This window comes from Eurosta solidaginis, chromosome 4, assembly GCF_040869045.1.
Source record: "Eurosta solidaginis isolate ZX-2024a chromosome 4, ASM4086904v1, whole genome shotgun sequence".
Taxonomy (NCBI): Eukaryota; Metazoa; Arthropoda; class Insecta; order Diptera; family Tephritidae; genus Eurosta; species Eurosta solidaginis.
In genome coordinates this window covers 110,753,739-110,774,730 of record NC_090322.1, presented here as the reverse complement: position 1 = coordinate 110,774,730, position 20,992 = coordinate 110,753,739, and the positions used below count along the sequence as shown (strand labels likewise).

At 37.1% G+C, this 20,992-nt stretch overlaps 1 protein-coding gene across 5 annotated transcripts in view; it reads left to right on the top strand.

The window, feature by feature from the left end:
• The window catches only part of LOC137250136 (G-protein coupled receptor moody), a 173,595-nt gene that overhangs the window by 117,381 nt on the left and 35,222 nt on the right, over positions 1-20,992 (top strand). For all 5 annotated transcript variants that reach the window (XM_067782467.1, XM_067782464.1, XM_067782465.1 and 2 more), the window contains one exon: positions 19,338-19,405. In XM_067782467.1, the coding sequence (XP_067638568.1) occupies positions 19,338-19,405 (68 nt within the window). The remainder of the gene's footprint in view (positions 1-19,337; positions 19,406-20,992) is intronic.

Here is a 20,992-nt window from a genome sequence, read left to right as displayed (position 1 = left end):
ATATTACTTCCTAAGATTCTTATATTTTGATAATACAAGAAGGCTGTCAGTTGGCCGCTCAATAGCAAACTTGAACTAGGAAGCTAGTTTTTTTCTGAACGAAGTGCTCCTAGTAGCTTTTGGACGGGTTCGTTGACTCTAAAAGGTTTTGGTGGAACGAAATAACTAGTAATAAATAAGCCACTCTCCAAAGTACCAAAGGATACTGTCTCCTTTATACGGTAACTTGATCGTTTCTTTTATACTGGAAAGTACGTACCACCTTCTCAATCAGGGTACAGCTTGAATCATGGGAATGAGATGCTTTAACGTATTTGCTAGTTCTTGTGGCAAATAAAAATCTGGCTTAGAATTACAATGACAAAGTCTATAGTACGAGAATTCCATGGAATATCGTTAATTTTCGCCGATTTTCGAACTGCCCTCCTTATTAATTTTGAATGCTAATATATTTTAAATATATCACACCTCAACGTACCAAGGAGGAAGAATTTTTTCGATTTTTCACTAGAGCAGGTTTTTATTATACTCAGCTGAGCAGAGCTCACAGAGTATATTAACTTTGTTCGCACAACGGTAATCAATAACAACCTGGTAACCTTGCCGTGCGCGGACGTGTTTTTTATCGCTCTTCGAATTGTTATTCTTTTCACTTTGTAAACAAGTTTTATCTTTTATAAATATTCATTAATATAATAGAAAACAGTTTATAAGTTTAATTTCGTATAAAATCTTTACACAGTGCAATATACATAGTGGCTTTTTGTGCAATTTAAACATTCAGTCTGTGTGTTCATATATCATAGATTTTCACAAAAATTTGTGATAACTGCATACCTTTTTGTTGGTAGCTGCCATTGGCAAGTCTTTGGGTGCCCTTTCTGCTTTCTGTTGTGTTCGCTGCTAGCTATACGCTGTCTTGCGATTTGCATCCAGTGCTCCAAAATAACTATCGCCCATATTGTTTGAACAGCTGTTCAATTTATCCTATACTTATAGTTTCTTTTGCCTATTTTTCTTTTGGGTTTGTTTAACTTTGCAATTATGTTGGATTGCTGTGTCAACAAGTGCACCAATCAAAAGAAAATTTCCTGTGGTGATACTTATGTTTGTTGTTAGCTCTGTGATAATATGGCTCATGTTATCTGTGCCGGTTTCTCTCACATAGGTGGTCGGATGGTTGACCTAATATCCAGCAAAATTGGACTGAGATGAACAGGCTTACCAAAGACGTTATGAACAATGCAGCTCAGGAATCTCCACAAGAATCTCCACAAGGCTGTGTCAAGACTTCCAGTGAGACGATCTTTGGCAAATTAAACGATGCACGAACTAATAGTGGTACCTTTGCAGCTGTTTGTTCTACGTCACCAATGTTGATTTCGCTGGACTCCCCAATTCATCATACACCTCCACCGGTATCTTTAGCTCCAACAATAACAGTTACCGATACTGGGGTTGTTGCTAGCGATACAAGTGTACCTGAAAAAATAGTACTTCTTTGACGGGCTCGATAACCAACGCTAGGTCAAGCAATGCGTTTTCTGTCAACTGTTCTATAACGGCCGCACCTTCCCAGCTCTCTGGTACGCTATCCGCTACTCCTTTGCAGGTGACTGCCGTGCCACCTCGTAGGGCTGTATTTGTGTCCCGATTACATGCCTCGCTTACCGAAAATGACATTGCTCATTACGTTTGCTCTAAACTTGGTGTTGCCCCCACTAGTAACATCAATGTGTATAAATTTAACTTTAAATAAGAGAGAGACTTCTCCTCATTTAAAATATCCCTTTCAGATGAATATTTCGATAAGGTATTTGATTCCTCTTTTTGGCCTAAGCATACTGTGGTTCACTTGTTCACAAGAAAGGGGAGGGCCGAACCTGTTTTATTACAGCCAAAAAACGGTATGACGAACACAGTAATAACAACACAAAGGTAATTGCTGATCTGTTCCGTCTTCTCATTAATTACCAAAATGTTCGTGGTTTACGATCAAAACTTGTTCCATTCTTCCATAATTCTTTCAACTTTTCTGCACAAGTTGTAGCTTTTACGGAGACCGGGCTAAAGCCTGATAATTACAATTCTTTGAAGCCCACCTTTTCTCCGGGACCGGACGGTGTTGCTAGTTGCGTGCTTAGGTACTGCGCCGAAACATGTATGAGCCTATTTTAAAATTATTTGAGCTATCTCTGGGATCAGCGTCATTCCCGGCACTTTGGAAACAGTCGTTTATTATACCCCTGTATAAAAAAGGTAGTAGGTCAAAAGTTGAAAACTACAGGGTATTGCTAAACTTTCAGTCATTCCTAAAATCTTTGAACAGATTGTTACCACTCAACTCTAATATCAGTGTTCTAGTCTTTTATCTCCATGCCAACACGGTTTTATTCGTCAAAGGTCAACCACTACAAATTTGCTTGTATTCACCTCTATAGTTATGGAAGGATTTTTAGCGAACAAGCAAACGGATGTCATCTACACGGACTTCAGCAAAGCATTTGATACCGTCAACCATGAGTTGCTTATTCATAAGCTTGATTTACTGGGCTTTCCGTTTCACCTATTAATGTGGCTGAAAAGCTATCTTTCTAACCGGACCCAAAAAGTCCTGTTCAAGTGCAATCTGTTGGAATCGTTCGGAGTTTCCTCCGGCGTACCCCAGGGAAGTCATCTAGGCCCTTTGCTCTTTGCCCTTTTCATTAATGACTTGCCACGGACAATATTATATTCCCATACTATAATGTATGCGGATGATGTAAAACTTTGCTACACTTACTGTCCTACCGATTTGAGTTCCTTGGATCTTCTTCAGGCCGACTTGAACTCGTTCCAATGTTGGTGCACAACAAATTTACTAGCTTTAAATTGCTCTTAATGTAAGCATATGACATTTCACCGAGTGAAGCCAGCATTGAAATCTTTGTAATAGATGGTACGCCTTTGGAGCGTATATCTATTGCAAATTATCTAGGTGTCCTTTTTGATCCGAAATTGAATTTTAACATGCATATTTCATCTATAGCCAACAAAGCGTTGGGTTTACTTGGATTTCTTAAAAGACGGGCTAAAGAGTTCGATGATCCGCACCTCACTAAGGTTCTTTACACATCGCTGGTTCGTCCAATACTTGAGTATTGCGTTCGGTCCCCTGTTTCTCAAAAGCATATAAAGCGTCTTGAGTCAGTTCAAAAGCAAGTTTTGATATTCGCATTGCGCGGCCTTAATTGGGACTCAAGTCTCCACCTTCCTCCATACAGAAGTAGACTTCTTCTTATTAACTTACCCACTCTGGAAAATCGGAGAATATTACTGGGGGTATTGTTCATCCATAAGCTCATTATTGGAGAAATTGATTCTGCGGACCTCCTCAGCCGCTTGTTTTTTGAGGTTCCCCCTAGAGTATCCAGACACTACGTTCCTCTCTATTTACCCCTATGTCGACGAAACTTTGCTAAAAATAATCCTCTTCTTATCTGGTGCGCGCACTACAATGACTTGTATAGCTGTATCAGTCTTGAATGTACTTTTGCCACTATACGTAATGCAATACTTGCCTATCTAATTTAAGAGATACAAGCTAATTTAATTTTCCGGCATTTTATTCCTTCCATAAAAAACAGGAACTATCTCGCTTAAGGATGGAGGAACATTTATCAACATGTATCATTAAGAAGGAACAAGACAGTACTGTGTTGATTGGAATCTGGTGCATTCCAACAACGTAAAAAACATGCTTTTTCATGAGTCACTGACCGGAATCGTATGCATTCCGGCAGTATAATCTTATGGGTCAGGCATCGAGCTGATTGGAATCCGGTGCATTCCAACAACACAGGTCATGTTACTTTTTTATGCCTTGTGATGGCGTATCCTCATTACACCACTCTTAGCACTGCCGGATTCCCATGACATGCTGATTGGAATCTTGTTGCATTTCAACAGGAAGATTGGAATCCACTGCATTCCGAAATCATGCTGAGCGGAATCTGATGCATTCCGCCAGTATAAATAAGATTTCGGCATAAGATCTTATTTCTGCTCATATTTCTTATTATTATTATATTCTGAAATTAAAGAGTAATGTTCATTAATATTTCTTTATTATCTTAAATAAATAAATAACGGCATAAACTAATCGAGATAGATATAGACTTCTATATATCAAAATGATCTGGGTGAAAAAAGAAATTAATTTAGCCATGTCCGTCCGTCCGTCTTTAAACACGATAACTTGCTGTTTAAAATGGACGAAATCGGACTACAACCACGCCCACTTTTTCGATATCGAAAATTTCGAAAAACCGAACAAGTGCGATAATTCATTACCAAAGACAGCTAAAGTGATGAAACTTGGTAGGTGCGTTGATCTTATGACGCAAAATAGAAAATTAGAAAAATTTTGGACAATGGGCGTGGCACCGCCCACTTTTAAAAGAAGGTAATTTAAAAGTTTTGCAAGCTGTAATTTGGCAGTCGTTGAAGACATCATGATGAAATTTGGTAGGCCCGTTACTCCTATTACTATATGTGTGCCAAATAAAAATGAGCGAAATAGGATGACGAACACGCCCACTTTTAAAAAAAAAAATTGTTTAAGTCAAATTTTAACAAAAAATTTTATATCTTTACAGTATAAAAGTAAATTATGTCAACATTCGACTCCAGTAATGATATGGTGCAACGAAATACAAAGATAAAAGGAAATTTCAAAATGGGCGTAACTCCGCCCTTTTTCATTTAATTCGTCTAGAATACTTTTAATGCCATAATTCGAACAAAAATTTACCAATCCTTGTGAAATTTGGTAGGGACATAGACTCTATGACGATAACTATTTTCTGTGAAAATGGGCGAAATCGGTTAAAGCCACGCCCAGTGTTTATACACAGTCGACCGTCAGTCCTTCCGCTCGGCCGTTAACACCAAAAAACGATATATCTTAACTAACTCACTTTATCTTGGTATAAAATATGGCCGAAATTCGACTGTGATAGTCGCCTACTTTTCCGATATCGAAAATTACAAAAAATGAAAAAATGCCATAATTATGTACCAAATACGAAAAAAGGGATGAAACATGGTAATTTGATTGGTTTATTGACGCAAAATATAACATTAGAAAAAACTTTATAAAATGGGTGTGACACCTACCATATTAAGTAGAACAAAATGAAAAAGTTCTACAGGGCGAAATCAACAGCCCTTGGAATTTTGGCAGGAATACTGTTCGTGGTATTGCATATATAAATAAATTAGCAGTACCCGACAGATGATTGTCTGGATCACCCTGGTCCACATTTTGGTCGATATCTCGAAAATGCCTTCACATATACAACTAAGGGCTACTCCCTTTTAAAACCCTCATTGATGCTTTTAATTTGATACCCATATCGTACAAACACATTCTAGAGTCACCCCTGGTCCACCCTTACTGCGATATCTCGAAAAGGCGTCCACCTATAGAACTAAGGCCCACTACGTTTTAAATAATCATTAACACCTTTCATTTGATAAACATGTCATACAAACACATTCCAGGGTTACCCTAGGTTCATTTTGCTAAATGGTGATTTTCCTTATTTTGTCTCCAAAGCTCTCAGCGGAGTATGTAATGTTCGGTTACACCCGAACTTAGCCTTCCTTACTTGTTTTTATTTACAAATGTACCATACAATCGCAATACACTAAAAACATTGTCTGAAAAAGTTATAGTTTTTCTTTAGTTTGGGCCTAAAAATGAAAAAAATGTGTACGACTTATCCCGTACCAACTGTGGAATGCGCCAGTAGCAGTTATTGCGAAGAGCGGGTTTAACATTATCAACATCGCTGGGTGCTTCATTGCTGCCTCCGTTTAAGAAGACGTAGACGACTTGCCTCTAGAATCTGAGCACTTCCTGAACATTGGTTACCAGATTGCCCTTTTCGTTCTGCCGGAAATTTGGCCCGGGTTTGAAACCTTCCGTCTTTCGCCGAATTTTCGGAAACATTTTAAATTCTACCTATATTCTGTGCCGTATTTTTCGATGGGGTGACAGCCATGTTACTTTATGGAACTTTAACTGTTAAACTTTGAGCAGGATTTGAAAATAGTTCGGGAAGTAGCGAAGACGATCGTCCTCCATTCCTTCCATTTATTATTATCTGAAATTGCTGTGTAAATGTATTTTTATGAACAATATACATTTTTTCATCGCCAAATACATGGAAAGAGGCGGTAGAGTCTACATATCTCGAATTTGTATGTGTGTTCTATATGTGTATTTTTCATTTTCATATACAGGCGTGGTAATCAACCGATTATGTGATTCTTTCTCTAGGCCAATTCTATTTAAAAAAAAAAGATGGTTATGAATAATATCACAACATGTTCCACCGCTTTGAAGTCGATGCAAAGATTTTCAAAAGAGAGGGGCTTTAGTAGACATCGCTACGCGCTTTTTACAGGATAGTCAAATACAGTTTTTATGTCAAACTTAGGAATTTGATCATATAAAATTTTAGCAGTGTAGCGGAAACATCTCGTAAAGTATTGAATTATCACAGAATTATATTTAATTTTGAAATAAGATTTATTTTTTACAGGAGTATTAGATCAGAAGACGTAGCGTGTTGAATTCCATTACAATACATTTCTTTAAATGACAGTTATTGCAAAAAAAAAAAAAACCTGTGATGGTACCCCATGGACCAATGGGCTGACGAATAGACCGACGAATGGATGAGCATTGCTAACGTAAAGCTTTTTTCGGGCGAGACTACTGATTTTTCCGGTTGACTTAATTAGGATATAAAACAAATCGCTAGGTGCTACTACCGAATAAGTCGATAGTCGCTATCGAAAAAATCGGATTTTTTCGGAAATTTGCCCCCAAAATGCTTCTCTGAATCCGCCCATGCTAAAGACTGATTAATGGGTAAAGAGAAAACACAATGCAGTGCTACTCCCCCAATACCAAACGCAGCATTTCCGGTAAGAGCACATAACAACACTTCAACGGGGTCCGGGTTACCTACAGGTAAAGTGTTTGCACAAGACCGCCTCTGTAGCATATCCACTCGCATGTGTACCTAGAATAAAAGTTGCTCCTGGAATCGGATACGCAAATCGGCGATAATATGTGCAGAGCCCGAGGAAACTTCTTAGTTCATGCAGTTTCTGTGGTATTGGTCAATCTTTATAGGTTCTATCTTTTCGTTCGCAGTGCAGATGCCCTCCGTTGTTACTTTATGGCCCAAATAACTTACTTCCTTTTTAAACAATGAACACTTTTTGGGACTTAGTTTCAGACCAGCACCAGCTATTCTTTGGAAAACTTCCTCCTAGTTCTTAAGATGTTCTTCAAAGTTCTTTCCCAATACGGTGATGTCATCTAGGTACAACAAGCATGTTTTCCTATGTACACCAAGATGTTCTTCAAAGTTCTTTCCCAATACGATGATGTCGTCTAGGTACACCAAGCATGTTTTCAAATGAAGTCCTTTTAATACCTGATCCATAAGTCTTTCATACGTTCAAAGGGTATATTGCCAAAGACCATCTCCGCCACTGAAGTCTGTTTTCTCCTTGCTTTCCTTTTTCACCTCCACTTTCCAGTACTCACTTTTTAAGTCCAGTATGGAAAACCATTTTGTACCAGTTAGCGAGCCCCGAGTGTCGTCAATTCTTGGAAATGGGTAGCTATCCTTTTTCGTAACATCGTTTAACTTCCGGTAGTCTACGCAAAACCTCATTTTTCCATCCTTCTTTCCATAAGTACTATCGGTGAGTTCAAAGGACCAGCTGTTGGTTTGATTACACCGCTGCCGCTTATTTCTTGTATGATTTAACTCACAACTTCCCGCTTGGCCAATTGAACACTACGAGGAGCTTGACCAATTGGCCGGCTCGAATCAGCAGTGTCAATTTGATGTTTCACAACGTTGGTGCGGCCTGGTTTGGAACCATCCTGATAAAATATGCTTTCGTTCTTCAGGTAAATTTGTTTTGCCTTACTCCGATAGTTTTCCTCTAGCCCTTCCGTCCATGCAGTGATGCCATCTGAGAGATATATCTTGCTAGTGGAAATGCTTTCTTGGAACTGTTCACAATTAATTACTACTACAAGAGGTTGAACTTGGCATCTTCCCAATGTAGTTTCTTTGGTCAGTTTAAATGGTGACTTGAACTCATTGAGTACTCTTACCGGAATACTATCTTGTTTTGTCCTACAAGTACATTCGGGGTTGATTTATTTGCTGCCTTGATAACACACAACCTTCAGCAATCTTTTCCCAAATGACTGCCCCCGATTTTGGTGGTATTTGCTGATTCTCCTCCACCAGCACCCGTTTACTGCCGTAGTCTCTCTCGTAACCGAAATTAAGTGGCACATCCATGTTCTTATATCGCATCGTCTTGCTTTGCATGCCCATTTTGATGGCTTGGTCGATTAAGATCAACAATATCTGCCACTATATAATAGTGTAGTACCATGACCTTCCTAATTGCGACTTCACATGCTACTCCCCCCATTATCTGGGTGTCCTCTCCAGTGGCTGTACGGAATCTTTTTCCATGCAATGCTTTCATCTTCTTATTGACTAAATCCGATCGAATGATGGGAATGAGATGCACGCGTATCTACAGTCTGTAAACGTTTCTTTCCATCCACATATCCTCCGACAGTAAAACTGCTCGACCCAGGTGTCGCCCTTGCGGCTGACTCGCTTTAATTTAACGATTGAGTGGACTTGGATATTTGCTCATCTCCTTCAGCTCTGCGTTTACGACCACCCACATTTTTGGAACTATTAGAGTTGGTGCTGCAATAACGTTCAACGTTCCTTGGCTTTCAACACTTAAAGCATTAGACTGCATTCTGCTGCGTTCCCTTCAATGCATCCAAAATTGTGTCTACCCACTCTGGTCTTTGTATACTGGCTTACTCCAAAGTGAGGCTGTTTCCTGAGTCAGTGCATCTGATACCGTTTCAGCAAATGATCTCGTTTTGGATTTGCGTATGTAGCTGTTCCGTTCGTATTCTGGAATAGTCTGTAATACTTCAGCGCGGGCCCTTTCAATGCTACGAACAGTGCAGCAACTTTATCTTCAGGATTCCAGTTTTTCACTGCTGACGTATTTTCAAATTGAAGCTTAAATACTTGGAAAGGAACAGAGCCGTCAAAAGGTGGAGTTTTTGCCTTCGTATTGCTTGCTGAAACAGCTGGGCGTTTAGTTGCAACTCCTGTATACGACCTCTCAAAGCATACACCACGGCCTCGATTTTTTCCACAAACTGGATTATATTTTCGTCCATGCGCGCTTCGAATTTTGATGATATACGCGCCTCTTGTGCTACTAGTTGTAATGTTAAGCGTGTCTCTTGATCTTTCAGTTGAGATACCATATATGTCTTTTGTTCTTCCAGTTGTGATGAAATTTGTTTTTTCTGTGCTTGGATGTTATGCGCGTCTCATGAGATTCCAATTGGGATGACATTTGCGACGACATTTCTGAAATGGGTGCCTCCTGGGCTTCCATCTTGAATGTTAAACGTGTCTCCTGCGATTCCAATTTGGATGACATTTCCGACGCATTTCTGAAATGCGTTCCTCCTTTGCTTCCATCTTGGATGCTTTGCATGTCTCCTGCGATTACAGTTGAGATGCCACTGTCGATGTTTGTGCAGATATTGCAGCCAATATCATGTTCAAGTCTGTCTGCGGAGTTTCGGTTTTCTCCTCCATTTTTGTTGTTGTCTCTTCCCCTTCAAGATGAAAGACGTACTCCCCCACACTAACTCCTTCCAACTCCATAACGTCTCGTAGCCGTGCTTGTTCGGACTTATTGCTGGTTGTATTCAAGCCACCGTTCTCCAATTCCTTTTTTAGTTGCTGGATCTTCAATTCACCCAACCTAGCCATGTCCTTGTTGTACTCTAAAAGTCTGGAATTATTCAACGATTCCTCTCATGACACCAATTGTTACGCATTTCGGGAAATTCTTGATATTTGTACAGCTTCTGTTATCGTTCGAATCGCTGAGCTGTCGCTGAGCAGGCCGAACTGGAAATCTATGAGAAGTAAAGAAGTCGCTGTACGGCTGCAAAAGTAACTTTATTTGAACTTCCTCTATTTACCCTTTTTTAAGCCATTTTAAATTTCGCGAGTGAGAAGCCGCATTAACTGGAACTACATTGGAAGGAGCGGTTTCTATAACATTCTCATCATCAACACCGATCTCAAAAGTATCATTCACCTGATGAACACTCACACTTTCTTCCAAATTTTCAATACTACAATCTTCAAAAGAATCCTGTACTTGCCTAAGAATTGCTTCGTAATTATAGTTTTCTTCATCGGATAGCTCAGCATCACTATTATTCAAAAAAATTTCAATTTCTTCATCGGTGAGTTTTTTTGATATATCTATAGTTCGGTTCGAAAATAAAATTATCAGGAATTACTCAAATATAACTGACTATAAAAAGTATCTGTTTTTGCTTGTCTAATCACCCAATGAGCACATATGTGGACATGGTTTAGACGGTGAAATAACACTTTTTATCATACAAACACCCACAGTCCACAAATGTGGACATGTCTTACTGTTTGGTTATCTCCACAGTTTTTAGTATTTTCTTTTTATTTTGCAGCACTTGTACACATTTTTGTTTGTTTTTTAATATTATTTCTGTTTTTTACTGACTTTATTGTTAATTATCACATTTTTACTTACCAAACAGAGCTGCTCTCTTATACGAAACTTTTGCAATCCTGTATGAAATACACGCGGCAGTAAACATAAACAGGGAAACTGAAAGAACAGTAAAGATAGAGAATATGTTCCCCTTCCATTGCGACATCGTTTGAGTGAAATAACAAAATATTCGCAAATTTTTTACTATGAAAACTATTGTCCACATATGTGGACATTAACATCGAAGAGGATAAATAACTCAAATATTCAGTATGGCAAAATATTCTTTGTTTACAACCCTACTGTGGCAGAGGTACTTCATAATTACAATGCTCGCATACTTCACTAACAGCGTATTAAAATCAAACCGGTTGAAACATCCTCGGCTTGTTCTGCTTTTATACTCTCTGTTGCCTCGTTCGCATATTTCTCCAAGGGTCTAGACTTTTCACGAACAACCTTTTCGAACAGCTGCTTATTTATTCCTCCGGGCCCGGGGTTTCTCAAGGGGCCCGCGATTTAGAGGTACTAAGACATTTTTTTTTTAATTCAGGAGTCTTTAGTTGTTCCATGTGCAATTTTTAAGCCGAATTTCAAAAGCAACGAATATCTGCATTTCGTTTTAATATTACAGTGAAGTGTGAAAAAGAAAGTCCTTTTCCTTACAATTTAAGAATAAATATTTCATTTGGCAGCTGCCTCAAAACCATTCAGGTTCCGCATCCGATTCGACTATTGATAATGATTTTTTGCCTGGGCCTTCGAACAGTGATGAGACAATAAAAACATCAAACAAAAATGTATGTTTACATGATTCCGAAATCGTAAAGTTTGGTGGTGACACTGATGAAGGTTCATCTTCAAAAAGTCTTCCAACAATACCACCAACGTCCAGATTATTTAAACGACTTCGACATCGGTACTGTGAATAATGAGTTTTTGTGATCTGAAGAAGTCAACGAAATAATTCGTCGAGGTCATCAAAAGTGTCCTGTTATTTTTCAACGTGATCGTCATGACGAGGTATTTCCTACCTCGCTATTAAACTGAATCTTGCCAAATGGAGAGAAAGTGGAGCGTGACTGGTTGGTGTGGAATGCCAATAGCAATGCTTTTTATTGCATACCATGTCGTCTGTTAAGCACCAATACTTTAAATCGACCTAAAATTTGTTTTACTGGCGGATATTCGAAATTGCAGGTGGGAAGAAGCTATACGATAAACTGCCAGCATACGAAAATACTCAAGATCACATTAAATGTTATATTCAATGGCGGCCACCGTGGTGTAATGGTAGCGTGCTCCGCCTACCAGACCGTATGCCCTGGGTTCACACATCAACATCAAAATTTTAGAAATAAGGCTTTTCAATTAGAAGAAAATTTTTCTAAGCGGGGTCGCCCCTCGGCAGTGTTTGGCAAGCGCTCCGGGTGTATTTCTGCCATGTAAAGCTCTCAGTGAAAACGCATCTGCTTTGCAGATGCCGTTCGGAATCGGCATAAAACATGTAGGTCCCGTCCGGCCAATTTGTAGGGAAAATCAAGAGGAGCACGACGCAAGTTGGAAGAGAAGCTCGGCCTTAGATCTTTTCGGAGGTTATCGCGCCTTAGATTTATTTTATTTATTCAATGGCGATCTTTATAAAATCTAATTCAAAAGGAGGCTACAATTGATACACTTATCAATGAACGGCAGACATTGTTCTGCCCTAAATTTGGTCTATCTGCGTACATTTTAATAAGCTTTTTCCGTCTAACCCTGCCCTCCCCCTCTTCACTTTTTCTTAATCCTTTTATTCACTCCTCCCTCCGTCTTTTTCGCTTCAGCTATCTCTATCTTCATCTCACTCTATCTCAGTCTACTTCTCCTTCCCTCTTTCCTCTTCTCTAAAGTTCTTCTCATTCTTGTATGCAGAATGTTGTACGGCTGCAATTACTTTCTTCGAAGTTGTACAAAAATCTTTTACTATTTTCAGCAGCAGTCCACAACAATGGGGCATCCTCAAAAAAAAATGTACAGAACTCTCTTCACAGTCTTTAAGACACTAGGTGGTCGGCTCGAATTGAGGCAATCAGACCATTCGCAAACCATGTTCCAGGATTAACACAAGCACTAAACGCATTACTTAAGCTAAATTTGACTGCACAAGCATACGGAAATATTACCGGCATTCTCAAGTACATCAACAAGTTCGAATGTATCTTGCTGTCCTCAATTTTGTTCCAAATACTGACTACCATTAATGAAAGAAACGTCGTACTAAAAGCTAGAGATGCCACCATAGATGTTGAAGTCCGACATTTGGTTCCCCCCATAAATCCAGAAAACAAAAATTCGGAAACACATATTTTCAGAAAACATTAGTCAGAACCCCTTTTTCAGAAAGCCCAAATTCAGAAGTCAAAATTTAGAAATCAATATTCAGAAGTCAAATTTCAGAAAGTAATCAGACAGCAAAAAACATTAAATTTTGCTCAAAATTTAATGTTTGTTTGCTGTCTGATTACTTTCTGAATTTTGACTTCTGCTCAAAATTTAATGTTTTTTTGCTGTCTGATCTCTTTCTGAATTTTGACTTCTGAAATTTTTTTCAGTCTGGAACACAGCAACGTCGAAAGAAGGCATTATATCCAATCGAATGATGGAATATGTATAATATCACCAAATTGGGTGAAGTCCGTACAAATAATTCTATCGAAAGGTGGCACAACGTCATTCGAAGTGCGTTTGGGAAACACGTTAACATATTTAATTTCATAAATAAAATAAAAAAAAAACGAACATGCAATAACAGAAACAAAACTGCAGCAATTTTCAGCTAGAGGCGAGCCATATCGGAAACGCAAGACAAAATATAGACTTCGCTTTTTTAATTCATTTAATCATTTGAAAAGGATAAACGCGAAAAGAGTTAATTAGTTACATGCTTGCTATTGTGCACAATTTAAAATTTTAGATTTTACTACTTTTTCTTTATACATAACTCCTTCCAAATAAATGAGCGTTTCTGAATTTTGAGAAAAATTTAATGTTTTTTCTGTCGTCTGATTACTTTCTGAATTGTGACTTCTGAATTTTGCCTTCTGAAATTTGACTTATGAATTTTCACTTCTGAAATTTGACTTCTGCAATTGGACTTCTAGAATTTGACGTCTGAGATTTGACTTCTGAGTTTTGACCTCTGAATTTTATCTTTTTGAAAAAAGACTAATGTTCTCTGAAAAAATGTTTTTATGAATTTTTGTTTTCTGAATTTATGAGGGGCACCCCGATGCTTTATTAGCTGATTTGAAGTTAATCAGGAACCAATGGGAAACAATTTTAAATGAAGGCAAAACAGTTGCTATTCAATTGAACATCTCGCCATAGGACATTCGAAAGAGAAAACCCAAAAGACCTTTTGAAGATAGTGGAAATGAGATGATTACGGATGATCCAGAGTCTGATTTTAAAAATAATACATTCTTGGTAATCGTCGATTCGGTAATCACTGGCATTACTGAACGATTTGCAGCTATGGGAAACTTGAACGAGATGTTTTTCTTTTTGTGGCAATTTGAAGACATGGATGAAACTACGGTTCGGGCGAGTGTAGCAAAATTTGTCGAAAAATACAAGTCGGACGATTCTCAAAGCTAAGAATGCGAAATAATTCACTTGAAACACATTTACGAAACAAATTTTGATAAAGGTCTGTCACCATTGGAATTGCTAAATGCCATCTATGTTCAAAATCTGTATACAATTTTCCCCAACATTTGTGTTGCTTTACGTATCTTTTGCACTATACCTGTCACTGTAGCTATTGCAGAACGTTCCTTCAGCGTCCTTTCAAGAATCAAAAACTTTCATAGATCGTGTTCATCTCAAGGGCGAGTTTCAGGACTTGCCACGCTTTGTGTTGCATCCGTTTTGGCAAGACAGTTAACTTTTGATATTATTATAAAAAATTTTGCAGCGACAAAAGCAAGAAAAGCCACTCTTTGTATCCGAACCTTGTATATTGGATAATTCAGAAATGTACTAAAATGTTACCAAATAACTAGAAAATATTCTTTGAAACAATATGTGGCTGTTAAAAGAGAATTTTATTTCTACGTTACAATAAAATGGTATAAATAGTAAATATTCTGTGTTAATTTTATTTTCAGCTCTTAGTCCAAAAATCATTTAGTTCATGTGGCAAACATTTTTTTTGATTTAATCCATCCATAGTGATTCATGAATGAGACGTCATTAATTCAAATTAGTCAAATGTATTAGTGTATTTTTTATAGGGGGCCCGTAAATTGTTTAGTCCCAGGTCATAATGATAGAACACCTCTAGTCTTATTGAAAGTAGCCATAATATGAAGGTTGAAGCTAAGTTTAGCATCCATCGTAACTCCCAAGCCAACAAAATAATTTACTGATGCAAGACAAAAATTATTAATTACGTAAGAGGCTGCTGGCAATCTTCGAGAGAGGCACATGAATTTACATTTATTGAGGTTCAGCGGCATTGAGTTTGCGTTGCCACCAAGCAACTAAGCAGTTTAAATACGCTTGAAGCAAGGGACGTTCTTCAATAGACACATAGGACCTAAAAAGTTTTACATAATCAGCATACATTAAAATTTTTGAATATTTTATTCTGGTACAAATATCATTAATAAATAGCAAGAGCAGAATTGGACCGAGGCCACTGCCCTATGGGACGCCAGGGGGAACATTAATAATATTTGAAAGAGTATTTTTAAAAATTACTTTTTGCGTTCTACCGCATAGATACGAAGAGATCCACTGGGGGAGACCTGGTTGGAAGCCAAGTCGATCAAGCTTGTGGATAAGCAATGAGTGGGAAATTTTATCAAATGCTTTACTAAGTCAGCGTATATAACATCGTTGTGAAGATTTTCTCAAAATCCATTAGAAATGATGAGTTGTGAATTCAAGTAGGTTGGTAATGGTAGATTTGCAGACAGAATCCATGTTGAGAGTCTGCAATCAATGTAGAAATGGAAAATGTTAGCTGATTGGTAACAATGGCTTCAAATACCTTTGGGATTGCAGACAATTTTGCAATTCCTCGATAATTTTCTACACATGACCTACTACCGTTTTTGTGCAGCGGTATTAGAAAGGTTCCTTCCAAGCAGCAGGAAAAACACCATGTTTAAGGGACATGTTGAATAAATCAGTTAGGGGCTGATAAATGTGTTCAGCGCTTTTTTTGAGAAAATATGTGGGAATTAGGTCAGGACCGTATTTATAAGATTCCTTCAAAGACGTTAAATATGTAAAAATCTCTTCTGGAGATATTGCTGGAATATTAATTGCGTTAAGTGAGTTAAGTTGATACGGGTATTCACTAGGCAAAGAAATTAATTCAGCGGAATAATTAGATTTGAAAAATTGTGCAAAGAAGTTAGCAATATCTTGATCGTCGCTAGAGAAATCATCACGGTATTTCATACCAGAAGGAAACCCTTTAACCCTACGTTTAGAGTTCACGAAATCATAGAAAGCTTTCGGATTGCAAATTGTTTTCTTTTTCATCGCACAGAGATTGTATATTGTAACACTTTTTATTTAACTCAAAACATTTATGACGCAATATAGAGTACTTCAATTACTCAGAGTGTGAACCCGTCATCTTGTACAGCTTGAAGGAGCGCGATTTTTTATTTTTTAAATATTTCAGCTCTTTGCTGAACCATATTTGGACTAGTTCAGTGGAAACACGTTTACTATTAGGTAGGTTTCTTTACATAATAGCGTGAATGGTGGTATTGAAGTCCGAAATATTTTTGTCAATAACTGCACGGTATTTGGGCCAAATTAATGTAGATAAAGTTTGGTTAAGTTTATTAAAAATAGCCTTCACGAATTCAAATCTAAAACTAGAGTCGTATACCGTGGTAATGTAACTCCGAGAACTTTTTTCAATTCTTAAACTATTTCCAGGGAAGGATGGTAAGGGTCTTCATGTGCAGTAAGAGATTAACTCCCCCTAAGAGTGAATTTTATGTATCATCAACAAATGCCAAATCAAGGACCCTCCCGGACATGTTTAGAACATATTTATCTGTCTAAAACAAAGTTCAGTTATTTCGGCTAAAAAGTCGTTGCTGGACAATTTGGAGGAAACCGGTACAATATCATGGACAGATGTGGTTCATGATACATGCGGAAGATTAAAGTCACCCAAGACAATTATAGAATCAATGGGCTTCAATATTGAATTGATAGCTTTCAGCAACGAAATATGTTTCATGTACACCGAGGGATCAGAAGATGGTGGGATATAGTAGATGGCAATATAGGTAAAACCTATTCCCAGCTGAATTCTAATGCACTTAAATTCCGTAACTTCTATTACACGTAAATTAACATCAGCGGAAGTTATAGAAGAATGTACCGCGAGCAATACTCCAGCTCCAACTGTGGTCGGCTGTCATTTCTATATATTTGGTAATCATTGCAAAGAACCTCCTAAAAGCAATGATATTGTAATTACAGTTAAATGATTTCAATTACAGATCAGTTAGTTTAGTGTTTAGACCTCTTACATTTTGATAAAATATGTAAAGAAAAGATTTAATATTTGGTTTTTTGCTGCAGTATTGTTATGAGGAACGGTAGCAAGATTAGGAATATTAACGTTACGTGTATGTTCAAATTCACGTACAAAGAGCCACCTCGAGAGTATCAGCTCTAAGTAAAAAAGAAACGTAAAAATTTGACAAGTAATCTATTTCCTACGTATGGGATATTTGTAAACGCGTAAATTAACTATTAGGAGCGTTCCATTGAGTTGTCGAGCTCTGGCTCACGATCAAATCTCATTAGAACGATCTGGATCAACTTTATGAGAGCTGACAGCATTAATATAAAACATCTGTTTTGTTGAAAATAAAAATAAGAAACATACACAAAAATTTAAGATACTGATAGAATTATTAACATTTAAATAGTTTCGCACGTAAACAAACTATTTTTTTCCCTACATTTTCTTCAAGTTGCTTACTCTTTCCGTGTTTTTGCTTTTACATATGGCGATGTCCACATATTTATTTCAATGCTGCCATGGCTCAACTATATGGTTGGCTCATCTCATCAGCTGATTTAATTTGTTTCATTTCACTGGAGTAGGGATTGCCAGAAGGAGATGGAAAACTCAAAATGAAACCAACACAATGACAACATTTTCTTACTACACACAAAAGTTGCTGAGTTTTATGTTTTCATTCCATTCAATTCGTCTAACACCAACACGCCGATTTTTAAACTCTGAACAAAGGTATGTTGTTGCTGTAAAGATGAGCTAACCGTATAGTTGAGCCATGAGTGGTTAGCTGTCAAAAAATCTACTACAGAAAACAAAACGAACACAACTGCTATACGGATCAGAAATTGAACCAGATAAATATCAGGATTACAGCGTTGTTGTTGCATTTGCATGTTAAATTTCTATCCGTAACTGGTTCACGCATCATTGGAACGTTACTATTGTGGATTTATTGTAGATTAGTGCATGTGCATATGTGGTCTTACTGTGAAACTTCCTTGCCCTTACACCAATTTTCATAACATTTTTTGAAAGCCTATATGGCTACAATTTTTATAGCGGGCAAATTTTCGCTAGGATAACTTATATAGTTACCTTGTTTGATACTTGTTTGCAAAAAAAATTGCGAATTTAATGTGGAATTAACATTTCTTCTATTGGTCATAACTTCTGAACGGATAAATTTATTTTAACCATTTTTGTGTAAATCGTAGAAGCTTATACTTTAAGCACAAGCTTTTAAAATTTTGGGGGATCAACTATTTCTAGTGCTTAGCATTTTTTTGATTGACCTTGATTTTTCCTAAAAATTAAACTTTGCTTATTTTATGCAAACATCTTTTTTACATCGATTTAAATAACACAAATTTAGTAAGGTCTTATAGAACAATTTCATACATATTTCTGTAAAAAAATTGTTATCACTCGAAATACTCCACTTTCCCGCTTTAAAATATAGCAATTTCACACAAAAACTTAAGGAAATCCCAATTTCGCTTAATAAAATAATCAAATATCCCTTTTTCAACAGGGCTACTTGCTTCATTAACGAGCATCTGTCAGTAGGCCCAAAAAAATATGCTTTTTATTATTATTAAAAAAAGCAGCCATTTCCTTTTTAACTCTAAAGACAATCCAAATAAAATGCACTGAAAATTTTTCTGATGTTTTAGTTTTATTTTTCGTAAATTGGTGTAAATAATTTATGTTTGATTGTCATTTTTTACATATGTATAATAAAATCCGAAACACAAAAGCAAACTTAAAAAAATGTTTCACTCCACTAGGCATTCAATAAAAGTATAATGAGATAATGAAGAATTTGTTTTTTGTATGGAATATTGAGTTCAATAAGAGCTTTATTGTAGAAAATGTTACTAATGATTTCATTAAGCTTGTGTGAAATTATCATTACATTATTAATCCAATTTCTACTTCACCCAACTTGGAAAACAAATAAAAGGGTATAACACAAATTAATATACTGTGGAGCCGGGATAGTAAAAATTAAAGGCAAATTTTTAAATGTATTATATATTTACTACGATGTACATAATATCACGTTATGGATATTCTAATCTCCTTAAATATTTAATTTCAGGCAAATGGGATGACGACTGAGTCTTCTAAAACAAATGACTCCGCAAAAGAAACAATTAAAGCTCGTGGGTAAGTTTAAATAATAAAATGAAACCACAATGCTGGGGTTCGTTTTACATGTAACCATGATATTTACATATACACGCTGTGGTTGCTTCAAAGCGACGAACCCTCCAAAGCCTAGCGACACGACCAAAGTGTTTATTTATATCCACCTTAACCGTTTATATAGGTGTTTTATCTGAATGACCACTTCAGTAAATGTCAGTAGTGACGCCAGATTGTGAGAAATTTCCTTTTTGAGGCATATATCACTATAAAATTTAATAAAAGGAAGGGAAAAGGACATTTTTGTCCCTATAAAAAAAATTTTTTTTCTTGTAGCAAAACTACCTATGTATGCAAAGCTGATCATAATAAAACTAAAAAAATCACCACTCTTACTGTAAAATTATTCATTGATTTGCATTCGTGCCTTACCTTGACACAATTTTACTAGTTAATACATTTGTATTTCCGGCAACTCAAGAAACAATTGTCATTATTTCATTTGCTTGGTCTGTCATTCGGATTGTGCAAAACAATTCACAACAGCATACATTTATAGAGAGCCTTACGAATTACGCGACTTTCTTGCTTGTATTGTAATGCTGATTGTGTAATAAAAAAATACAAATTTTTTCATAAGACATAAAAAATAAATAAAAATAAATGTAAGGCGCGATAACCTCCGAAGAGATCTAAGGCCGAGCTTCTCTTCCAATTTGCGTCGTGCTCCTCTTGATTTTCCCTGCAAATTGGCCGGAGGGGACCTATATGTTTTATGCCGACTCCGAGCGGCATCTGCAAGGCAGATGAGTTTTCACTGAGAGCTTTTCATGGCAGAAATACACCCGGAGCGCTTGCCAAACACTGCCGAGGGGCGACCCCGCTTAGAAAAATTTTCTTCTAATTGAAAAACCTTATTTCTAAAATTTTGATGTTGCTTTGCCCGGGAGTTGAACCCAGGGCATACGGTGTGATAGGCGGAGCACGCTACCATCACACCACGGTGGCCGCCGTAAGACATATTTTCGAATATTTCATCACATTCTTATGGCCGATCCAGAGAAGTTGTCAGGAGGACGAAGAGTACAGTGACTGATTGGAATCTGTGCAAGACGATCCCTGCAAAGCAATTTAAACCATGGTGGAGCCATACCATGATTCAATCACAAGAGGTTTGCTCGAGAGACATATTTTTTGACGATTGCGGCCATTTTGCTCCCAAATCGAATTGACATCCGTTAACTGTGTTGTTTCTTTGCGAATTTTCGAAAAATATTAGTAGTAGAAATAGGAAGCAATCAGTTCACAAATACCCGATAAGTACTTAACTACATAATTCCTTAGAACATTTATTTTAATTTTATGATGAATTTATTAACTATGCCATGATCTGTTAGTGTGCCTGAACATAGGTTATATGAAAAGTACGGACACCAAGGAATCGTGCACTTTCGTAAACCTATGAACATTCGAAAACTAAACCAATTCAAAATTCATCGTTCAACGTCAAAAAATCGACTATTAAACCGATTCACGTAAAAATGTCATTAGTAAATAATGGAAAAGCCATAACGAAATGCCCAATGCGGCATTTGAACTTATTCAGGT